The 23,577-nt window shown below is 40.6% G+C and overlaps 1 protein-coding gene across 1 annotated transcript in view; it reads right to left on the reverse strand.

Annotated features, from left to right (window-relative positions):
• Positions 1-23,577, reverse strand: part of RASGEF1B (RasGEF domain family member 1B) — a 524,372-nt gene that overhangs the window by 330,445 nt on the left and 170,350 nt on the right. The window contains exon 3 of the mRNA XM_053655647.1: positions 7,264-7,317. Within this exon, the coding sequence (XP_053511622.1) occupies positions 7,264-7,317 (54 nt within the window). The remainder of the gene's footprint in view (positions 1-7,263; positions 7,318-23,577) is intronic.

Consider the following 23,577-nt stretch of genomic DNA (forward strand, 5'->3'; position numbering starts at 1 on the left):
CTCATTTTGTACCTGAGACAAGCGAGGCACACAGAAGCTGAGTAACTTGGGCAAAGTTGCAGAGCACCTGGGGGCGGGGGGTGAAGCTGGGAATCCAGTTCCAGCAACTGATCTCTAGAGCCTATGCTCTTACCCATATTGCCTCTCAGGAGAGTGGGACTGAAAAAATGCAGTGATAAAAACCAAAACCAGCAATAACTGCTGAAATAAGAGGGCATGTAATCCAGAACTACCTGGCCTTATCCCAGATATTGCAAATGAGTGAGAAGAGCCTTTTTTTTTTTCTGGAGAAGTAAAAGGAGAAGCCAGAGGGAGAGAGGGAGGGAAGGAAAAGGAAGGAGAGGGGGGCAGGCTGCAGCGCTTTCCCTGTGTTCAAAGTGATACAACTTTCCTTCCTATAAATTAGTGGTCTGTGTTGGCACACAGGGAAACAGGACGGAACTTCGCAAATGTGTACGCATCATCCTTTATCCAGCAGACAGCCCCACAGCAAGTCAGCAAAAACAGCGCTCTGCCAAAAATGAACTTTCGTAGCTTCCAAAAAAGTCTATTTAGAAAGTAAACAGCATTTAAATTTACTTGAAATGATACCCCTTACTGTAACTGCTCCAGAACATGAGATTCTGTCCTTCTAGGGGGAACTGAGGAATTTCCTCAATGCTGACTGGTTTGATTTGGACTTTGTGCCCTTTCTCAGGGCATGGGAAGAAGTCACCATGACCTACCAGCCTGGAAACCCTGCCAAGAGGCTGAGAGTCATGGGAATCTGCCCAGCCAGCTTTGTGGAGGTCAATGAATGTGGTCTAGCCATGAAGTTTTAGTCTTTAAAAGAGGAAGGCAGATATGATGTAGTTTCAAAGGACTGAGGAATCAACTGTGGGTAAATATCTTAACCATTGATATACCCAGAAACCTATTCCACAATGCTGATGAAAAATTTGAATCTTCTAGCAGCCCTTTACAGTCTACGTTCTTAATCATCTTTTCCTGAAGGAAAATTACCTTATCTACGTGAGTGAAGTATCACTTGTGTCTATTAAAAATAAAAACATCATCCACTGGGCTAAGAGGTGATACAGGCAAGAGCCCTGCCCACTCGTACATCACTGGAAACAATGGGGAGGTCCCGGTGGAAGGCAGGCGTTGGAGAAAATAAACAGAAGTCATCGTAGCCGCAAATTACAGCCACCGACAGATGGATTTCCCTTAGGTTCCCACATATTCTAAAACCAATACTTTTTAGATTATAGGGATACATTTCCTAAATACCCTACTTTTTAAAAGTTGTCATTTATATGGGTTAAGATATCAGAAGTCCAGGGAGAACAGAGAGAGACATACAGAGAGAGAAACAGCTGTTTTCTTGCAAAAAAAAAAATAAATAAGTACAGAAAGCCATCAAAATGATAAACAATTAAAAAAATAATAAACTCTCCAACCTAAGGAACCTATTTCTATGACCATAGGTAAGAACTCAGGATGGAGCACTACATTACCATTCATAGATAGAAGTTACAAAAGAATAAAGCAAGGGATTTTGACGGCAAACTGGAAAAACTGCTGTGTTTTCATTTCCAAGTAATTTGTGAAACAGAAATCTTTAACCTTCAGCCCATCCCTGGGATTCATCTTATCCCTGACCCTCACTCACCCCATCCATCACCCTCAACTGTCCATCACCTCTTGCCTATCTGTGGCCTGTGCCCCGGGGCTGGGAGCCAGGGTCAGAGTGAGGAGTCATGGAGAAGAGGTGAGAATATCTGTTTCGGATATTATTTTTAAATTAAAATGCTGGAAGTTCTATAGTGCTGTGTCAGAATATCCCTGTACAAAAAAAATTGCTAAGTTGACATATCTGGGTCCAAGTATCTTGCAGTGAGAGTGGAAAGTATCAACACAATGCACAAAGGTACAGATATCAATGAACATAAAGCAGGTGGCTGGAGCTGTTGTGGAGCAGGCCTGAGGCTTGCTCTCTGCTGCCCATCCACCCAGTTCCCATCCCCCATGTGTCATCTCTAGTTAAACAGTGTGGGCTGGAGGGATTGCAGAGGAAGGAACCAGAAGCTATGAATTAGGGCTAACTTCTGTGAGTCTGCCTTGAGTTCAGTGTGTACCCTAGGGTAAATCATTTCATGTCTTGGCATATTTTATTATTCCTAACAGAATCAGCCATTGTTCCTCTTTCTGAGTGCTGACTTTTTGGGGGAAAGCTGGGCCCACAAATTAACATCTATAATCCAATGGCAGGAGACAGCAAAACACTAAAAGCAAGTCTTCTGATGTCCAAATGCCTGGATTCACATTCTGACCCAAACACCTGGTGTGTCCTTAAGCAAGTTCTCTAACATAGCTAGGCCTCGAATTCTTTATCTGTAAATGGTAGTGATAATATTACCTACTGCGTATGTCAGAGGGCTGGTACGAAAATTAAAGGAGATGATCTGTGTAAAGCATTTCTCACAGGGCTGGGAATATGGTCAGTATTTGACAAGCTGTGTGGTTACTGCTGGTGTTATACTTAGACTAAGTACAAAATGTAATGAAACCAAGAGAGTCTTTGACAAGGAACTGCCAATGTGAGTCGTCTCCCTAAGGACGAGTAAGTTTTCCAAGCCAGCAGGAGGGGAAAGAGAGCATTCTAAGAAGAAAAAACAGTTTGTACACAGGCACGAAGTTACCAAACAGTTTTGGACTCAGGAGCAGACTGCCCAAGGCCTTCAGACTCCACCACCTACTGGAATACCGGGTGAGGCTGGAGATGATGGGAATGACTTCTCACATTATACAGAGGACTGTGGGTCTATTTGGAATAAAATTGAACTCCCTTAAATGTTTTAAAGTAAGGGTTTAAGGCTGTGAAGAAAAGGAAACCCTTACACACTGTTAGTGGGAGTACAGATGGTGCAGCCACTATAGAAAAAAAGTATGGGATTCCTCAAAAATTTAAAAATTGAACTATCATATGATCCAGCAATTCTACTTCTGGATACATAAGTGAAATTATATGGTATTTGTCTTTCTCTGAGTGACTAATTTCACTTAGCATAATACCCTCTAGGTTTATCCTTGCTGTTGCAAGTGGTAAGATTTTCCTTTTTATGGCCAAGTGATATTCCACTGTGTATACAAACCACAACTTTTTTATCCATTTGTCTATTGATGGGCATTTGGGTTGCTTTCAAATCTTGCCTATTGCAAATACTGCTGCAGTTAACATAGGGGCACATATTAATATAAACATCCTTTCAAATTAGTGTTCTGGGTTTCTCTGGATATATACCAGAGACTGCTGATCATGTGTATGGCACTATATAGTCCAGATATTATAGGGGAATATCTATAGATTAAATAAATACTGCTGAAATAATATAGTTGTGAAAACTCAAAGCAGGTTAAATAACCATCCCATCTCCCCACACACAAGAAAAATCAATAAATGAGTTGACCAGAAGTATCTAAAGGCCTGACCCTATTCTGGCTCCCTGCTTCCATAACTATTACCTACATGAATTCTACTCTTTCTTCCTTTCCTCCTGTTATACAACAAGAGGTATCCCTCCACCTCTGTGAGGCTAATTCTGTGCTTTGGCATCCAAAGTCTTCAGTCTTCTCAAGGATCTCACTCAAAGGATTGCTCCTTCACTTTTCTTGGATCCTTACCCCTTACTTTTCTATTGGCTTTTAACATCATCTAAACATACTCACTCAAATCTTCCCCGTCCTAAGGGCATTCCCTCAATCCTTTAACCCCCTTCCAAATACACATCTCTCATCTTCCTTTTGAAACAAATTCCTTTAAAGGCTACATTCTACCATTCCTATTCCCTCCATCACTCAACCCTAAAACCACTGCAGTCTGGCTTCTGTACCCATCACACTGATCTCACTCAAACCAACAATGAGCTATAATACTGATAAACCCAATAAATGCTCTTCAACCTGTGTTTTACTTAACCTCTCAGCAATAATTTTGATACTATTGACTACTTTTTCATTGACTTCACTTCTGTGAAATCACATTCTTCTGGTTTCTTCCAACCTCTATGACTCTATCTTCTCACTTTCCTTCACAGGTTCACATCAGTGCTTCTCTGGGTTCTTGCAAATCCTCCTCCTTTTCGCTCTATACACTCTCCCTCAGTGATCTCACCCATCCTCACTCTTTCCATCATTTTCATATACATATTCCTCCTATGTGCATATCTCCAGCCAAGAATGCTTTCCTGAATTATAAATCTACATGCCTAGACACCTGCTGGTCAACCTTACTAGGAGATCTTATATATACCACAAATCTGACATGTACCAATCTGAACTCATCAACTTCCTAACTCTGTTCCCATCTCAAAAAATAGCACTGCTATTCTGCCAGTTTCACATGTCAGAAATCAGGGAATCATCCTTAGCTACTTCCTGGCCCAAATATCCAAACCGTTATCATATACTGTTGATTTTATCACCCAGATACCTCTTGATCTCCACTGCCATTATTATGATTCTGGCCACTACCATCTCTTGCCTAGATTATAGACTTATCCCAAGACTTCATATCTAAAATCTTGCTCCTTCTGTCTTTCAGTAGTCAAGTGATCTTAAAATAAAAATGATGTCATGTCACACGCACCTACTCTCCTAAGTTCAAAGTCCTTTAAAATTTTCCTGTTACCCTTACAATAAATCTAAACTCTTCATATGGTTTTACAAGACCCTACCTAATCTGGTTTCCTTTTGTCTCACTGTTCATCGTTTTCCATTTCAACTTGCAATTTCCAGACATTATGAACATTTTATAGTTCACCGCTCACCTCCAGACTTTCACCCTTGCTTTTTTTCTGCCCTTACTTTATCTTCACATAGCCAAATCCCATTCATTCTTTGGGTATTTGTATTGAAGTTCATGTCTGCAGGGAAGTTTTCCCTGAACCCTAGATTATATGAGGTTTTCCTAGATGACCTCATAACCTTCCATCTTTAAAAAATCTTATCATTTATCACAATTTCACTATCACAATATATCATTCATCTGAATTTTACTTGTTTAATGATTACAAGTTCTATGAGGGTAAATATCACATGTGACTTTTTCACCATGATATTCTAGTTCATGTCACATAGCAGGTGCTCAGTAAACACTTGAGAACTGACTGCATAAATAAATGAATGAATAAAAAGTGAAGTCACAGATGCTCTAATGCTGATGCTCTAATTTGTACATGACATATAGCTAGGAGACATCATAAATAAGCTGAATAACAGAACTGGGTGTATAAATTAGCTTGATTGATCAAAGCTTTTCAAGTGAATAAAAATAATCATAATGGCCTACATTCATACTCAAAGAATTCTTTACTTAAATGTAAAAAGGTGTCATGTTTTAATTGTAGCTGATGGGAAAATGTCTTAAGGGCACATAAAAGGACTTTAAACTTCATGTGGCCAACAGAATGATATGGCTTATAAACAGAAACTGATGCCAACTTACACTGTATCAATAGACTACTAGGGCGACACTCAAGGAAGTCTGCACCTTATCCTTTTACCATAGCCCATGTCTTACATTATGCCTGGCACACATCAAGTAACCAAAGCTTACTGAATGGAGAGTAAAATCTCATAGTGCCTTTGCAAAGTAGACAACATGGTGAGAATGATACACAATTCTTGACCTTGGTAATAAAGACTACATGCAGAAAAAAAACCAACCTGGTCTAAAAGCTGTCATAATAATAGCTAATATAGCAATTACTATGTGTTGGGAACTGTTGTAAGCATTTTTATGTATGTTAACTCATCTACCATATGAGGCAGGTACAATTCTTACTCTCATTTTACAGATGATAAAGGTGAGGCACCGAAAGGTATGTGACCCAAGGTCACATAAATAGTAAGCGGCAAAACCATGTTTCAAAACCAGACAGCCAGCTCCCAACAGCCCATGCTTTTGAAAACCAATCATATCAATATCCTATTAGAAATAAAGAAGGAAAACCATCAGCCTAGTGGTGAGAGGAAGAAGAGTCAGAAAAAAATTTAACCAACTTCATACTTAAATAACTGGGTAGAAATCAAAAGGTGGCAGATACTGACTCAGTAAAATGAAGAACTCACTAACACTCTGTCTCACTAGTTAGGCTCATTAAGTTCCTTGTCAACAGACTATTCAAGTCAAGTCTAGAAGTCCATCTAACCATGGTAAGAGCAGTGCCACTTAGGGAAAAACATGAGGCTAGAGAACCCTGGAAGTCCCCCTTTTCTCTAAGACTTTTAATTTTAAGAGCACTACATGGACCTCACTTTCAGGGAGCTGAGAACAAGGCACACACAACAGAACTCAATTAAGATGGAGATTTAATATGAAGTAGAAAACTACCAAGGTAATGAAATGGATGGCATTCAGAATGGAGGGTGCCCACACCAATTCAAAGATTAGTACTTCTGCTACCTGTTTCCATATCAAGAAAACTCAGAAACCGAAATGGCTTAACAAACAATGTCACGGTATAAATCCCAAAGAAAGGCCAAGTGACTAACATATGAGGCACTGGTCAACTCATTATGCACCTGGTTGGCCATATCAGTAGGTAGTGTCAAAGACTTTATTTGAGTTGTTTAGACTGTGAAATCACTTCTTTCCCCTCAAGGAGGAGATCTACTTAAACCTGAGATTAAAGAGGTAGATAAAAGCACCCTCTGGTCTGCAAAGGCCAGGAATTAGACACGCTGCTGCTACTACAGCAGGCAGCCTGCAGACGTGACCCATTACAGGGACAGCTTCCATCAGATGTCAGTGAGGCTAATGCTTTTGCAAAGCATGACAGCCTCTTAAACTTGATTGTGGTGAATACAAACCAGACTTCTGTGCCATATGATCAGCTTTCTTTCAAAATACAAAATCATTTTTATATTGTATTGGGTTTAAGTTTATTAGATTTAAATTTGCAAAAAATGAAATAGACGCCTGCAATGCAGTTGGCTCTGGACTCCCTTGAGGCTCATCTTACAGAATAAAATGTCAAATCATAGCGACATAGAAGTATAAGGAACCAGGGCTTCTCTATTTTTAAAAAAAAGCTGTCAAATGATAACACAGTTTCCCACTTCTTTAAAGAGCACCATTCAGATTTCCATCTCTGAAGAAAGAGGGCTACAATATGTCATCAGAACATTCTCATTGACACCACAGCTTTTCCACGGACTGTCATCGACTCTGATGCCTTTATTACTGTGACAGCAGGGTGAAATTCTCAGAGGCTGCCTTACCTTTTTGCCGTCAGATAAGGACTTCTCACTGCCCAACGTGCTGAAACCGGTGGCCTGTAAAACAGGAAAGTGGGAGACACATTAGCTGGTGCTGTCAGAGTGTGATGAGACTGACCCAGACCCGTGCATCTCCGATTCAAGGTGGGCACCCCTTCCCGCAACCCCACGGATTTCTCTAAATGTTAAAAAGTGACTGCCCTTCGCTGCTCCCACTGCCACACTCACCCATATCAGAACATTTATTATGGGCCACAATGCGCTGATGAAGTAAAGATTCTTATTTATCTTCATTTCACAAACAAGGTAATTGTAGCATAATTAGGTTGTCAAAGATTATATACCTCGGAAATAGACCAGAACTCAAAGACAAGCAGTCCGTCTCCAAAACTTACCTTCTCAACCACACATGGTATTTTCCCTGTGTCTTGAAAACATACATCCAAAATGTCAAACACCCAAAATCTTTCAAATGACACTTTTTATGAGCCTGAGTGAAGAAGTGGAGCTTCTCCCCCATTCGTGAGCTCTGTGAGTCTGAACAGCAGTAGTGGGCTTGCTGCTTCTTCTCCACTGTAACTCATCCTCTCAGTGGCTGACACATTTGTGTGGACACTGCCTTGGCCTCAGAAACGCATTTAAGTACTCAAGGCCGGTTGAAATTTACAAGTTCATTTCTTTTGGATTATCCTACAAAGAGTTCAACTGAGCTATGGGGCAGCCACATAAATAATATTGATTTTTTTCAGTAAACCTTTCTTTTTTTAATTACAAAACTAATATATATTCTTAATGAGTTAATCCCCATTCTAATCTGTCCTCCTGAAGTAACCAATAATAACAATGTGTGTTCATTCCTCTGCTTTCTCTATTTCTATACAAACACATATTACATAATATATAATCACATGTATTACTTATTGTATTTATCATACTATATATGCATATGTAGAAGCTCTTTCTTGATATCATACCATCCTACTAAGATTATATTATCAACATTTTTCGAGGTCAGTTCATATAGACTGACTCATTATTCTTAATAGCTGCCTAACATTGTATAATATGGGTGTCCTATACTTTATGTATGCTTTCCTTTATTGATTGATATTTGGTGATTTCCAGGTTTTGATTCTTTTTTTTTAGTTTTTGTTTGTTTTCTTTGTTAATTGCATATATATGTGTGTGTGTGCGTGTATACACACACATATATATAGATATTGCATATGTACCTACACGCATATGTATTATGTATATATGTATATATGTGTGTGTATATTTATACCTATAATTCAATTTCAGTTGAATAGGGTCAAAAGAATTAAAAGAAACATGCAACAAAGACTTTTACAAGGCTCAAAAATCTAATGCATATAAATGTTCTCCCATTCTCTACTCATATATCATAAAAATATATTTACCACCTCCTTTAGAGTTTTGGTTGTGTGTGTGTATGTGTGTGTGCGTGTGTGTGTGTGTGTGTGAGAGAGAGAGAGAGAGAGGCAGGGACAAGCACTAGGGAAAGTCAACAATTTGAGCCAACACATGATCTGGCCCAAAATAAAATGTAGTATTAAACAGAAAACACAGATGTAGATATACATGCCAATAAAAGCATCTTTAATGAAGAGAAATAAGTTTAAGGTTTAGATTGGGTGTAATCTTTAAATTTGATTTGCTGGCAGTTTTTATTTGTGTTTTTATTTTGTTTGTGAGGGAAGGAATATGTATGATTCAGAAAGCTTAAATAAAAGGGGAAAACAGAAAGAAGGGAAGAATTTTGGTGGTAGGAGAAAAGAAGAAAGGCAAAGTTGAAAAAGAGGAAAAGTTAATAAAAACAGATACACCAGAATCATGGAGGAAAGGAAGAAAATGGCTCCCAGAAAGAAACAGCCAAGAGAATGAGGGCACGTGGCTCATTCTTCTTATCACAACCAATTCCAGTTTCAACATTGACTAACAGCAACCGTGTTGGCAGGACCAGGTGTCCTGGAAGTTCCATGCCATCTTGATCTGTACTGCTGCCAGTGTGTCTTAGTTTCTTTCATTTCTATCTCCCTTGGGGATGTAAGGAAAGACATTTTTGCTTGCTGTTCAAATATCATGCCAGTAACAAGAATGAGAAAAGCCACAGAAGGAGACAGTTCTCACATTCTATGAGAACCCCATCTGCAGGTGTTTCAATCAAACACCTTCTTCATGACCTTTCATCATCTCAATGCTTTCTGTACATCTGAACATAATAGCATAAGGGAGCCCTTGGCTTTCAGGCTCAGATTTCTGCCCCAGGAAGGTAAAGACTCTCTAAGATTTGGCCATTACTGTGGCCCCATTACCTAGCCCAGTGCCTGATACAAAGAAGGTATCCAATTAACATGCACTGAGTAGATGCAAAAAAAATGACATCAAGTAAAACTATAGTCCTCATCTCAAAACACTGCTTTGGAAGCACAATGCTGACAAAGCAGCCTCACATGTAATAGTATCACAAAGTAAAGCCAAGCAAGAGAGACAAAAGACTCCTGAATAGTAGTAAAATACATTTTCTCTCTATTTAGCATATATCTAATTCTCTATTGTCCACTTGGTTTGGCTAAACCAATTCTTCAATGCTGGGCCTTGAACATTTTGAACTGGGTAATTCTTTGTTGGGTATGTGTGTGCTGTGCATTACAGGATGTTTTGCAACATCCCTGGCCTCTACCCACCAGACATCAGTAGACACGCCCCTCCCCATGTTAGTCGTGACAACCAAAAACATCCCCAGACATTTCCAAATGTCCCCTTGGAGGGTGCAAAATCACTCCACTTGAGAACAATGTGCTTAAACTCTAAAGGAGTTTATGTTATGGAAATGACATAGTTATGAAAATGGTCCTAATTCCCTGGCTAGTGCAACAATTTTTTTTGCAGGAAACAGAAGTCTAATCATGGAAATTTCTCTTCTTGTCCAGGATTTCAAGTCTAATGCTCTGTCCTAAATTGGAAGTCAAAATCTGAAGAGTACCCAAATTCCACCCACTGAAGACCTTGTGTGGGCAACTTGAGAGATTAATGCATTTTAAACTAAGCTTAAAATACACCAAAGGGAAGAGCAAATTAACTACCATGTCTAAGGAGTTGGACATTGGTGCTATAGCCCAGGGGAAATGACCTTTGAAATTACACAATACCATTCCACCTTCAAGAACAGTGTCAGTAACCTGAAAAACAGGAGGTAGGAGAAGTGAGAGCTGGAGATGGCTGAACCTGGCCTTCCTAAAAACACTTAATGCTCTATATGCCCCATTTGTAGAAAGGAAGCACTTGAGCCAAAGAACCAATGCATGGTGAACTCTCCACACCCAGCAGGAGTGTGGAAGAGGTATGGCACGGGTCAGTGAGAGTCCACATCCTTAATGAGGCCATTTTCTAAAGGGATTTTACATGCATGCTTGGTCGGTCTCATTCCGCTCCTGTCGAAAGACATCAACTGGCATTCCAGTCCCCTAATTGCAGCCATTGTAAATGGGTGGGCTTTCTAAACTTTCCCTAACATGTTCACTTTACTGAAGACAAGAGTCAGATATGGCGAGTTGTGCACGCTGTGGCCTTCTTGATTGTTGCATCAGTATTTTTACACTAAAGAGGAAACTCCTCATGAGCGTCCTCCACCAAAGTTGCAGGATGCTGCGTTTGTCACAGGGGCACAAGCGCAGTGGAGCACAAGGACATTTTTAGAACACTGACTCACTTCTAACCCTGTTGGCAGGGTGGCCAGCCTGGGGTGAACAGTAACACATGGACAGTTGTAGCAATTTTCCAAAATGCATCTAGAAAGGTGAGACCCCACTCTTTTCCATTTATAGACTGATGCCTGAACTTTCACTTATTTGAGTTCAATTTTTAGCATAAGGATTTCAGTCATAGTAGACAAACCCTTGAGGGAAGCTGGGGTGTGAGGGGCACTGAAAAGGGGGAAATTGAAATCCATTGGTCTGTTACACCTTAAAGGGAATGAGTGTATCAAACAGATACTAAAATACAATTTCAGAAGCAGATTTAATAGGAAATGAAAATTTATATCATGAGGACAATGGACACTCAATGGTGATGAAAAATGATCTAAAGACACAGATGATAGGTCAGGCTCCCTAAAAAGCAGACTGTGAAATGGGGATGAGCGTGCAGGAGATTTATTAGGGAGTGCTCTTGGGATCTCCACTTATAGAAAGAAAGGGAAGGGTGCAGGTCTGAGCAGAGGGAGAGGCTAGGCTGTGGTACAAACAAAGGTCTCAGTCAACCAAACAAGGAAATCTGAAGATGGGATAGACCTGTCTGGATTGGGGTGAGGGGAAGGGCTGTCTGGGAAGGGGGCGTGACCCTAGACAAGATGATGCTTTTTGGCCAAGGGCAGTTTCCTGAGAGGACTGACAGCTGAGAGGAGCTTAGCAACAGGGAGGAGTCTGTATAGAGCATTGCTGCATCCACTACAATATATTTTACTTTGACACTTTTGCTAAGGGCAGATACTGGCTGTGGCTGATTTACTCTAGTTGAACGTGACCCCTCATTAGAGCTTACAATTTTTCTGGTCTTTTATGTTAGAGTTGTTGGACAGATAAACAAATGGACCACTTACTCTGGAGCCCAGGCATTTAATTCTTGTCACTTCCTGATAGACCTCCTTGTGAGCTTATGATGGATCACTGACCTTGAGGTCTGTAATTTTTCATTATGAAATGAGGAAGCCCATATACATTTCCTTTTAGGTAAAAAAGAGCCCTGGCAAATTTGGAGAAAGTGAGCCTGAATTTATCAGATACACTTCGGAAATCAATGAGTATACTGCCCACTTCTTCCCTCCATCCTCTGAGGAAAGAATCTCTGACTGAATAACACAATCTGCTCTTGATTATCTGCATAGGTAAGAGAGAGTTTTACAGATGATCCACAAAAGCATAGCTTATAAGATATCTTTACATGTGACTTTGAGACACATTAAATAATGGTTAACTTAGAAGCCTGAGGTGCTTAAATATGTCTTCCTTAAATTAATAATAACAACCATGTGTAGAAATATTTCAGTGATCAGGAAGGCCAAAGCGACTGAAAAGGAAGAGTGACTTGTGCTAAAAACTGATAAGGCCTTCATCGGAGACCCCAGATGGAGGACCAGTGACTGATGGTTCATCCAGTCCAGCTACAGAAAGAGACTGCTGGAAGGGCAACTGTTTTCCCCAGTCTCACTCTGGGAATGCTTTGCAAAGATTGAACACTGAAAAGAGACTCCATATGTTCTATACTCCTTTTCAAGGGAGAGTATACCTCTGAGAGTTATTACAATGTTATTTTATTCCCACTAAATTAGGTTTAAAAAAACAAATAGATATAGTCTATCTCTGCTGAGCCAATTTCTGCCATGGAATGTCTATAACTAAGATTTATATTTTATAAACAGCAAACATGTGACACGATTAAATTGGAACAGTCGGGTGCAAAAGAAAAGAATTGCATTAAGTATTAGATTATAAAAATTAAGGAATTCAACAACTAAATCTCTGAGATAGATGGTAATGTTATGAAATTTTATTTCAAGCATCGGTTCCTTTGTGTGTGTGTGTGTGTGTGTGTGTGTGTGTTTCATCACCAGCCAGACACCACCAAACGAAGGCCAGCCAGTTGTGATAAATGGTCCAATGCAGCTGAAAGCTAAGAACCATGTAAAGGAATGATGCCTGCATAAAGCATCTTCATTTGATACCTGCAATTTGCAGCCCACAGACACACTGGGTGATTTCTTACTCATTGATGGATGTCCCAATGAGGTCTCCTTGTATTACTAACAATTCAGAAGTCTCTTACACTTGAATTGATGGGTCCCAAAAGTGCAAACTACTTGGATGCTTTCACGGACGTTTTAGTTGGCCAATTTTAGGAGTGCTAGTATAAATTTCCATTTGGTCTTCATATTTAGTAGATTACTATTGATACATGTACACTGAAAATAGTGGTGTCCCTCCAGGCAAAGTATGGTATTCATATATTTTTTAAACTACATAGTTATAAAATACAACCAGCTAAGAAAAAAATTATAGCCCTGAATAAATGATAAAATTACAGTGTTTTCTTGTAGTCCATGAATACTGAAAATTTCAATTAACCAAGTGAAAAGCCATTGAATATGCCAGCAGGATTTATAGCCCAGACTAATGACCATCATCTGCATCCTATTTAGCTAATGAAGGTTTGGAACACTTGTGAATAATTAAGGGAAAGCTGATGGGAGGAAATTTGAACCATGGAAAGATCAAATCTATTTATGTCTGCATTTAAAACTAAACATATCTAATAGTTCACTCAATCAAGACATAATGTCTGTTCATTTGGGATAAAATAGGTTCTCAGAAGTTAAGTAGGCAGGTTAGCTCCCAAAACATAAAACTCATTCCTCATTTATTTATACAATAAATACTTAGTGAACACCTACCATGTATTTTTCTCCCCTTGTGGATCAAAACAACAGCACCACGATTTCCCTGATGTTTGCCCCCAACTTTCCCTCTTCTACCTTAATTAAGAGTGCAGTTTTGGGTTTCAACTTACCCAAGTAACCACCATCCACCTGTCTGTCACAACAGTCATGGCATAGCTGCAATCCAGGGGCATGATGGGTGTGCAATAGGGTACCTGGCTTATTCTGAGACCCGGCAGGGCAGCTAAGGGGTGAGCCTCAGACTTACTAATAGGTAGGCACTCGTGTGAGGAAGACTAAAGACTGTTAGAGGGAAGACAACACCTGATAAACAGGGGTAGCCAGGACAGGAAACAAGCTCAGTGCTGCTTGGCTGACTTTCACTGAATTGTTTACCAGTCATTTCACTCAACTGCTGTTCTCCCACTTCAGTAGGGAGCACCTTCAAACCCCCTCTCTGGACCCCCGCCATAATCGCCATCAAGTTCTCTGCTTCAAGGCCCTGCAATCCTAGGACCTATGTCACTGTTGTGGGAGTCCAATGAGGGTGGTGACAAATGCACGTCAGGTGCACATTACTGTCTTTCAGAATCACTTCCATGTCTGAAAGGAAGGCCAAGTACAAAAAAAATATATTAGTAAAATCAGAGCCTACACATACCCATTTGGGCATAACGCTAAGCCAGTAGATTTCAAATGTAATTGGCATGAGAATCACCTGGGGTGCTTGATAAAAACCCCCCAGAGGTTCTGATTCAGGAGGTATGGGGTGAGGCCCAAGAATCTATCTGCATGTTAACACATTTCCAGGTAAGGCTGACACTTTTACTCTGAGAACCATACCTTGAGAACCAGTGGTCTGAGATACACCCAAAGCAAGTTAGCAGTAATGATAACTATTGCCTTTTATAACCTCACAGCAGAATAATAAAGCATTTTTGACTGGAATTTCCATAGCATGATTTTTAGTTAGTAACAATACTAATAATACCTTCCGACGTTCACTTAAAACTTCCAATTCCTGAAGCTCCTTGACACATATTGTTTCACTTGAACTTCCAAACAATTCCATAAAGTAGTTGTTATACTGTCTGTAGGACACTAAGGAACTGGGAGGTCAAGTGATTTGCCCAAGTTTTCTGAAGTAGTAAGTGCTCAGACCAAGACTTAGATCATTGTCCTTCAGATGTATTTCTACGACGGAGTATGCTATCAAAATTATACTCTGGGATTATCAGAGAACAGTATGAAATTCACTTAAACACTAACAATGTGAGGTTGTTCTTGTCTCACATTGTTGTCAAAGGTGCTTTAGTAATAAATTAGTATAAATTTCTATGTTCTCAGCATTGTTTATAAAAGCTGAAGGGACTTTGCATTCATAGTGAATTTTATAAAAGAGATTAAAAAATCTCCCTTGAGGAAAGGGCTATGCTGAACAGAGACAGAGAAATGTATATATAAAGTCCAGATACAAAGTTAAGGTCATCAGCAACTGTAATCCCTAGAATGAGACACCACTGAGTGGAGAGGGATTAGTTTCTTAGTATCGGTTCCCTCTTCCTGCAGGGAGTGAATCTTTGACGTGTCCAGGTTAGCAGCTTTGGGGTAGAAAACCTGTGGGAAGCTCTGAATCTGCATGGAAGATAAGGAGCTCCACAGTTTACCAACCACACAGGAGTTGAAGGGAGGACCAGGGATGCTGTCCACAAACAGCCCCACCAGAACCCCTCCTTTGGCTGTGCCCTCACACCCCGACCCTGCTGAGGAAGATTCCGTGATGCCAGCTGGATGCTGTGCTCTGGGGCAAGGGGAAGAGAAGCTGTCAGACATTTGCCATGCACTTCCCCACAGTATTCTACTGTGGCCAATTCGTGCCAAGACGAGAAAGCATAGCCTCCAAGAAGACCCAGCACAATGCAACCGCCAGTACAAAAGGTACTGTGTGGGGTCAAGCTTCATCCCACATGGTTGCAGACCAAGGCTCCCTAAAAGTCATCAACTTAACAGAACAAGGCTAAGGGTGCCTACTCCAGGCTGCCCCCTTCTTTTTCCACAGTATCTAATTTGAAATGGTGAATGCTGAAGGAAGATGGAGTGAAGGAACTGAGACAAATAAGAAGAGCAGAATATGTCTGCATACTATGACTTCAAAAGAATAGTGAGGAAACTTTATATTAAAATTCTATGTATATCAGCATCTACAATTTTTAAGTCTATAGCTGTGGAATTTAAATAATGACATCAATTATCTTGAAAGATTACTATTCAATATTAGGGAAATACTAGGGAATTTAGATCCTTGAAAGGCCTCCAAATCTCTACTGTACCTTACACAAACTCCTTCGATGGAAGTTATCAAAAGTGATTGTGCATCACACTGTATAGCCGTTGAGGCCAGAGGCCAACTCTTAATCATCTCTGTACCCCATATTTTAGCATAGTGATGTTCACGGGGGTGAGGATGCAGAAGGGACTTCATGATGAGGTAAGGGAAAAAGAGGAAAAACAAAGAGGAGGGAAGGTGGCAAAAAAAAAAAAAAGAGAAAGATATAGGGACACATACTATACGGGAAAAGTGTTATGAGTTGAATTGTTTTCCCCAAAAGAAGACACTGATGTCCCTAACCCTTAGTACCTGTGAAAGTGACCTTATTCGGAAATAGAGTGCTTGCAGATAATCCAGTTAAAGCAATATTTTTAGGGTGGGTCCTAACCTAATATGACCAGTATCCTTATTTAAAAAGGGGCAATTCGGTCACATGCTAACAGAGGAAAGACGAGATGAAGACAGCATCTGATGGAGGCAGAGGCTGGACCAATGCAGCTGCAACACAGGGACGAACACCTGAGGCTGACAGCCACCATCAGAGGCTAGGAAGTGCCAAGGAAGGATTCTGTTCAGTCTCAGGAAGAGCACAGCTCTGCTGACACTTTGACTTTGGACTTCTGGCCTCCAGAACTACAAGACAATAAATGTGTGTTGTATCAAGCCACCAGTTCATGGCACTTTTTATGGTGGCCCTGTTGAACTAATACAGAGTCTGCACCAGGAGGTCTCTATTTACTCATCATCTGTAACAGTGGTTGACAATCTCTCCCTATAAAAAGGCAACGGTAAATATTTTAGGCTTTGTGGGCCCTAACGTCTCTTCACAACTCATTTCTGTCACTGTCACATGAAAGGAGCTATGGACAAAACATAAGTGAATAAGTGTGCCTGTGTTCCGATAAAACTTTATTTTATAGACACTGAACTTTCAATTATATATATATATAATTTTATATATATAATTTTTATATATAATTGTATTAAATTATATAATTTTCACGTCATAAAATATTATTTTATTTTTGCTTTTTTCCCAACTATTTAAAAATGTGAAAACTACTCTTAGCGTGCAGGCTGCACAAAAACAGACAGTGAGACCCTACAAGCTACAGTTTCTCCCCACCCTGGGGTACAGACCTAGGAATCAGAAACACCTGGCTCTAGTCCTGGTTCCACTAATTACTGTTCTTGTGACCTTGATTAAATCACTGGCTTCCACCTTCAAAAGAGCATAATAAATTTTTCCCTACCCACCTGGAAGGTGATTATGAGGATACAATGAAAATCATGTACCTTAAAATACTCTGCATATGGTAATGGTATTAATAATTTGCTATAGTTAGTTCTGTCTTACTCTTTAGAAATAAATATTAACGCGAAGGCCAGGGTGCTGACCAAGTGACTCTGAGTCAGACAGCCGGGGCAGAAGAGGAGCACACACATCAGCCCCTTTAATCTCCCACATCTTCAGAGAGGCCAGGGAAGGGGACGAGAAGATGCATATCACAGGTAAAGCTGTGGGCAGACGGAGGACTCTGATGCCAACAGCAAGTCCGAGGATAATGCTCATCACCTTTGTGACCCTGGGCTACTGCAGAACCATTAATTTCTTGTTTTAGGGAATGTTCTGGTGCAGATCGGGCCTGCTGCTGGGAGGCTGTACTGTAACTCAGTTCCCTGGATCATCATTCTAAACAAACATTCATCATCCACTAAAGCTCTTTTGGCCACCTTGAGCCCATTTCTACAGTGCCAACAGCTGACAAAGCTATAAATATCACCCTGCATGCAGAGCTGTCTTCACACTCACCGCCATGAGAATTGGAACATTGCCACAGTACATGCTCTGTGGGGGCCAGAGTTGAGCTGACAGCTTCAGATTTTCAGGTCTAGCACAGGGTAAAGCCAAAGAAAGCATTAAGGAATAAATAAAATAGTTCACAGGAGGAATAATCATTCTGCATACACTGCATAGGGCTGTTGACCTCCCTGAAACTGTGTTATGCCCTTAAGGAACTGAGAACTAATCATTCCAAGTTACTAGCATAACCCACCATGATCATAAAGCCTTAGAAAGTAGGGGCTTTTATTCCAAATTAATGATTCCAGTTCTCCATCATCCCTAAGACTGCATTGACTTGAGGTGGAGAGAAGTGCGGCCACTAAACTTTTTCTCAGCCCCTGAGCCCCCATACTCATGTTCAAAGTGAACAGAAAAGAATCTGCATCCTTAGCCAACTCCTGGCTGCTACCAATATCAGGTGTCTCGTCATCCCCGTTGCTCTCCTTCCCATTCCCTTCTCCACCCTGGCACATGATCACCACCTGCCTTCAGAAGAACGGAGGAAAAACCATGGTTGTTGAATGTCCCTCTTGAGAGCAGGTAGCTTAATAAAAAGGCACAGGCTCAAACCCCAGCACTCCCCCTTAAGTGGACTGGGGCACACCACTTAACTTCTCTGAGCCTCAATTCTTTATCTGTAAAATGGGAACAAGACCATTTACCTCAGAGTGTTTTTTTAAGAATTAAAGAGGATAGTAGCTATTATTATTACTTCTGAGAATCCTGAACTTCTCCGGCGCTCTACAGACTTGACAAATGCCTAATTATAGGGCTATATCAGTGCCACTAAAGACATAATTGGGGATGGGGGAGTACGGAAAAGGCTACAAGGTTCCATGAAGCCTGGGCTTTATCGGAGCAAGTGGCTGGGAGCAGGAAGGAGGGATGAGCATTTTCTTCCCTCGAGTGACCTGCAGATTATTATGGTATAGACTGGCAACTTCTTGTGCTCCTTGTAAGACTAGCTGGATAATGACTTCTACTGTGAATACTGTGCAGTATCTGAGAGGAAACGAAAGTGATGTGAATGATCATTTTCGACACACACAAACACACACACACAGAGTTGGGCTTGCAAGTCTGACTTATTGAGAAAACATTCCAGGAACTTCTATAGCTTACCCTCCAGAAAAGCATAATCTTTCCTGCAGCAAGAGAAAGAGAATGTAATCAGGAAAAAAAATGTTTTTTAACTTGGAAAACTACTTGTTAGCTACACAAGAAGACAAAAAAAAAACACGACGCCACACCCTCCGTTATGTGGGGGGATTAAAAACCTCCTCCAGCCTCTCAGGAAGATGGGACTGAAACTGAAGACCACCTTGGGCAGTAAAGTCGAAGCACTCGGCCCTGGAAAAAACTTGCTGTTGGCGCGGTGGGACTATCTTCTATCACGAGGCTTTAACGCAATGCCTTTCTTGCTCTTCCTTTTTCACAGGTGTTCCAGGAACCAATACACACCTAAGGAGATCCATGGTTACAAAACAGAACACCAACTATGTTAATGTGTAATACCAGCTGATGAAATAGACTAGTGTGTAAATTTGGTAAGTGGGGGCAAGGGGAGGAAGAAGGTCAAGGAAGAACGACACTTTCGTAATGACCGGCTATCACAAACCATTTAAACGGATGCACAAGAACGGAGGTTGTGACGGGCTCCTCTTTTAAAGCCCAGCCCTGCCATTAGTGAATGAGAGGCGATGTGCCATTATCTCCAACAGGCTCAGTGATGGTTTGACAGGAAATCGATGGCCACCCAATTTTACCACCCACCAGAAATGAAAATAAAAGATCTGCCTTGCCATAAGCACATTTCATAATTAGAGCGCCGACAGATGCAGTCCTTACCCTAGTTCTAAATTGCTGCATATTTATTTCTTCAGAGAGTTTATTTTGAGTTCCACCTGCACGAGCTCTCCGAGAGAAAGGCTAATGAGAGATGATTAAAGTGCTCCCTGGGGCTTGGGGAAATCCCATGCTTTCTTCCCCTCATTTCTTTCCAACTGCCCTGGGCCCAGTGATTCAACAAACATTACTGAGCACTTCTGTTGCAGGCATTGGGCTGGGTTCTGCTGCGGGCACAGAGATGAATGAGATATGAAATGAGCTTTGAAGAGATGACAAGCAAATCTCTGAAGCTACCACCCCTGTTCTTTGGAGAAGATCTACTGAGCTCTTCTCCTGGTTTTCTTCTCTTCTGCATCTCCCACCTTTCCTGTGTGATCTCTTTTTGTTTGATGCCACTTCTATAGTTTGTACATAGTTGTACAATACCCTTTTCCACACCACCTATATTGAATTTATTGATTATGTCCCTTATCCCAGGGAACTCTTTGGAAGCACCGGCCATGCTAAACTCTTCTTAGTGTCCTATTTTAAATGTCACAATGGCTAGTACATGGTATTTTTTAATCTGTTGAATATGAACATAATCCATCCACTTCTATGGCTTTCATCATTAGCTATATTATGATTATTCAAAATGTGTATGTTCATCCCTGATCCCCCTCCCAAGCCTTAAATTCATTCTCCCAATTGCCTATTCAATATCTCCACTGGATTGTCCCACAGACGTCTATGACTTGACTGGTCCAAAACTGAGCTTACTGTATTCCTCTACTGCAATGTCTCTATTGTTCTCATGGTTCATGGTGAGACCATCCAGTCCACCTTTCAACTACAAATCTCAGTGGGGTTTTATTTTTTTTGAGTCTTCTCTCTTCCTTATCCACCACATCCTATTGATTCCACTACAGAAAACTCAAGTCATAAAGTGTTTTGTTTTTTTTTTCCTGACTGGCTTCACTACCACCTTAGTTTTGATCATTGTCACCTCTTATTTAATTTCCCACCAGATTTCCATGTCACTAGTCCCTCCTCTACAATGCCACCAGAATATCTACTTAAAACAAATTTGATTCCACAAATTTGTGGAATCAAACCACAAATTCTGTCCACAATTCTGACCACAGCTTACTTCATCAGAACAGATGCCAGTGCTTTCCACTATACATCCTGTAAGTCAGCCAAAGGACCTTTTCGACTGTTCTGTGGACAAGCCAGGGAGACCTCCAAGTCCTTGCCTGGATTATTTTAGTCCCTCTGTCTGAAATCCCTTCCCCTAATTACCTGGCAAATTCCTACTTCCCTTTCCAAAGACTTCTATCACTTCCCCAGGAGTGGTTACTGGTTTCCCTCTCTGTGTTCCTGAAGTCCTTAATTCTCACACATTTTACAGTTTTCTATGCAGTTCTTACTAACTACACTTAAAAGTCAGTGAATGCTAAGGACGTCAACTTCATTCATCCCTGGTACTTCTGGCATGGCCTGTTACATGGAACTCAGTCAGTGACTGTTTGATAAGATAAGGAATGAGTCACTAATTTGATAGTCTAAGGTGAGTTGTAGATTTAGGTAGGCACCAACTGTGTACAAGGGTGGCTGAAGCCATGATTATGATTAAGAGTACCTAGCCTGGGAACCAAAGGGTCATGGTTCGATTCCCAGTCAGGGCACATGCCTAGGTTGCAGGCCAGTTCCCAGCAGGGGACACGCTCAGGAGGCAACCATACATTGATATTTCTCTCCCTCTCTCCTTCCCTTCCCCTCTAAAAATAAATAAATAAAATCTTAGAAATAATTTTAAAAAGAGTACCTAGAAAGGTGTGTAGTTATAAGAAATAAGAGACTGGGACAAACCTCTAGGGAGGGTTGATACTTACTATTAAGAAGAAGAGAAAGAAGGAGCATCTAAGGAAATTAAGAAAAGCAGTCAGAGGATGAGAATAGCCAGAATGATGTCAAGATTAGCACTTCCTCAAAGAAACTCTCCTGATCTCTAGAATCCGGACTAGAATCCCCTCCTATGTGTCCCCACCTCATACCCCAGTTCCCCAGGCTGCCTGCCCCTGCACACTTTAACTGCCTGCTCATCTGCAAGTTACACTGCCCTCCTAGAACAACAGCAGCTCCCAGAGGCAGGGACTCCGTCTTGCTGATGGCATATGGCACAGTGCATTGGCACAGAGCTAGTGTTCAATAAATATTTGTTGAATAATGGAAGGGATGAATAATTAAAGAAATGAGTGAAATGCAGATCAGAAGTCACATAAGATAAGGATTAAAAGATGCCTCATGATTTTAGTATTTGGGAAGATACTGCATTACTTCTATTCTTTTGTTTCACCATGTATACCCATGTAACTCTCACTAGTTTCAATATCAAAAGGTTCAAGATTTGACACATAACGTAGAGCTCTGTCATTGTCACTTGGCCTTTCCTCCCAAATTGATCACTTTTTAGATGGGTGGATGGCTCTCAAAAGGTACAAATCATTTTCACCCAGATAACATATGATACAGTGATTATCTCCCTTAAAAGGTGGAAAGTTATATACATCGTTTTGAAATTGCTTTAGCAAATAGTATTATCTTCAAGCCAAGGAATCTTTAAATAATTATAATCAACTCATTTCTTAGTGACCTTGAATTTTGTGCTATTATATGCAGTATATGTTAGGTTCATATGCCCTCTATTTGAAGAATCCTTGCAAAATAGGACAACAGATTATTTATCATCATAAGACCCCAAGTTACTGACATAAAAGGGGTAATTTGATAATAAATCCCTAGACAAATGAATGGAACAGAACCTCTGACAGATTGCTAATGTTTTGTTTTTAGATTTACAAATGAGGAGAACTTGAAATAAAGAGGATCAGAAATGGGAAACGTAAGTACACCCTGCAGACAACAAACGCCCTTGAGGACATGAAGTGGGAACTTAGAAGGGAATGTACTTTAGCAACTTGGGAGATTTGCTGGGAATTGAAATTTAGCTACCCCGGGTCTGTGCAAACACAATGACTATTGGTGAACTGCCTTCTTCCCTCTCAGCCCTTCTTGACTCTACTGGTGTTATTTGCATTATGCGGACAGTTAAGGGAGGTCAACTAAATCCTTTCTATAAATGACATCCTGCATACAGGCCAAATTTACAGAACACTTGTCAGCTCATTGCAAACATGTTCTAAAGTTGATATACCAGCTTTCTGTAAGCCAGAGACTTGAAGGAAATACATTTCTAAAAAAATGTAAGGCATTTAAAACACTATTTCCTGGAGTGGACTGTGAGAAGACCAAGAAAATCCAAAAGCCTCAAATGAGTCGTGTTATGCCCCACCGCTGCCTCTTGAGCATCATTTACTCTCAGGAGCCCAATGGCCTCACAGAGAAACAATTTGTGTCTTGGGAACATGAAGCCTCACCCCATCTTTTTGATTAGAAGCACTGAGGTTGGAGTTCAGAAAAACCATTTTTATATTGCTTAATTGGAGATCTCAACATTTTTAATGTCAAGTAAACACTGTATTTTGTTCAAGTTCTATGGGCTGTTAGGAAAACCTTCAAGAGTTAAAGGGAAGTGGTGCACCTAAAATATCAATGTAACATGGTAGAAAAAGTATAAGATACGTAGTTAGAATACATAAGCACACTGTTCTGAACAGTGACCCCTACGAGCAATATCACTTTGCACAAGTTACTGGACTTTCTGGGCCTCAGTTTCCTCAACTATAAGATGGAAACAAAAAAAAGCTCACTTCGCCTGAACTCTGTACTTTTTTAGGATGGATGTGAGACACCACTAGGGTCTCTGCCTTCTCTGTTGGCACTTCTTGATCAATAAGC

Source organism: Artibeus jamaicensis, unplaced genomic scaffold, assembly GCF_021234435.1.
Source record: "Artibeus jamaicensis isolate MK-2021 breed Jamaican fruit bat unplaced genomic scaffold, CSHL_Jam_final scaffold_1031, whole genome shotgun sequence".
Classification (NCBI taxonomy): domain Eukaryota; kingdom Metazoa; phylum Chordata; class Mammalia; order Chiroptera; family Phyllostomidae; genus Artibeus; species Artibeus jamaicensis.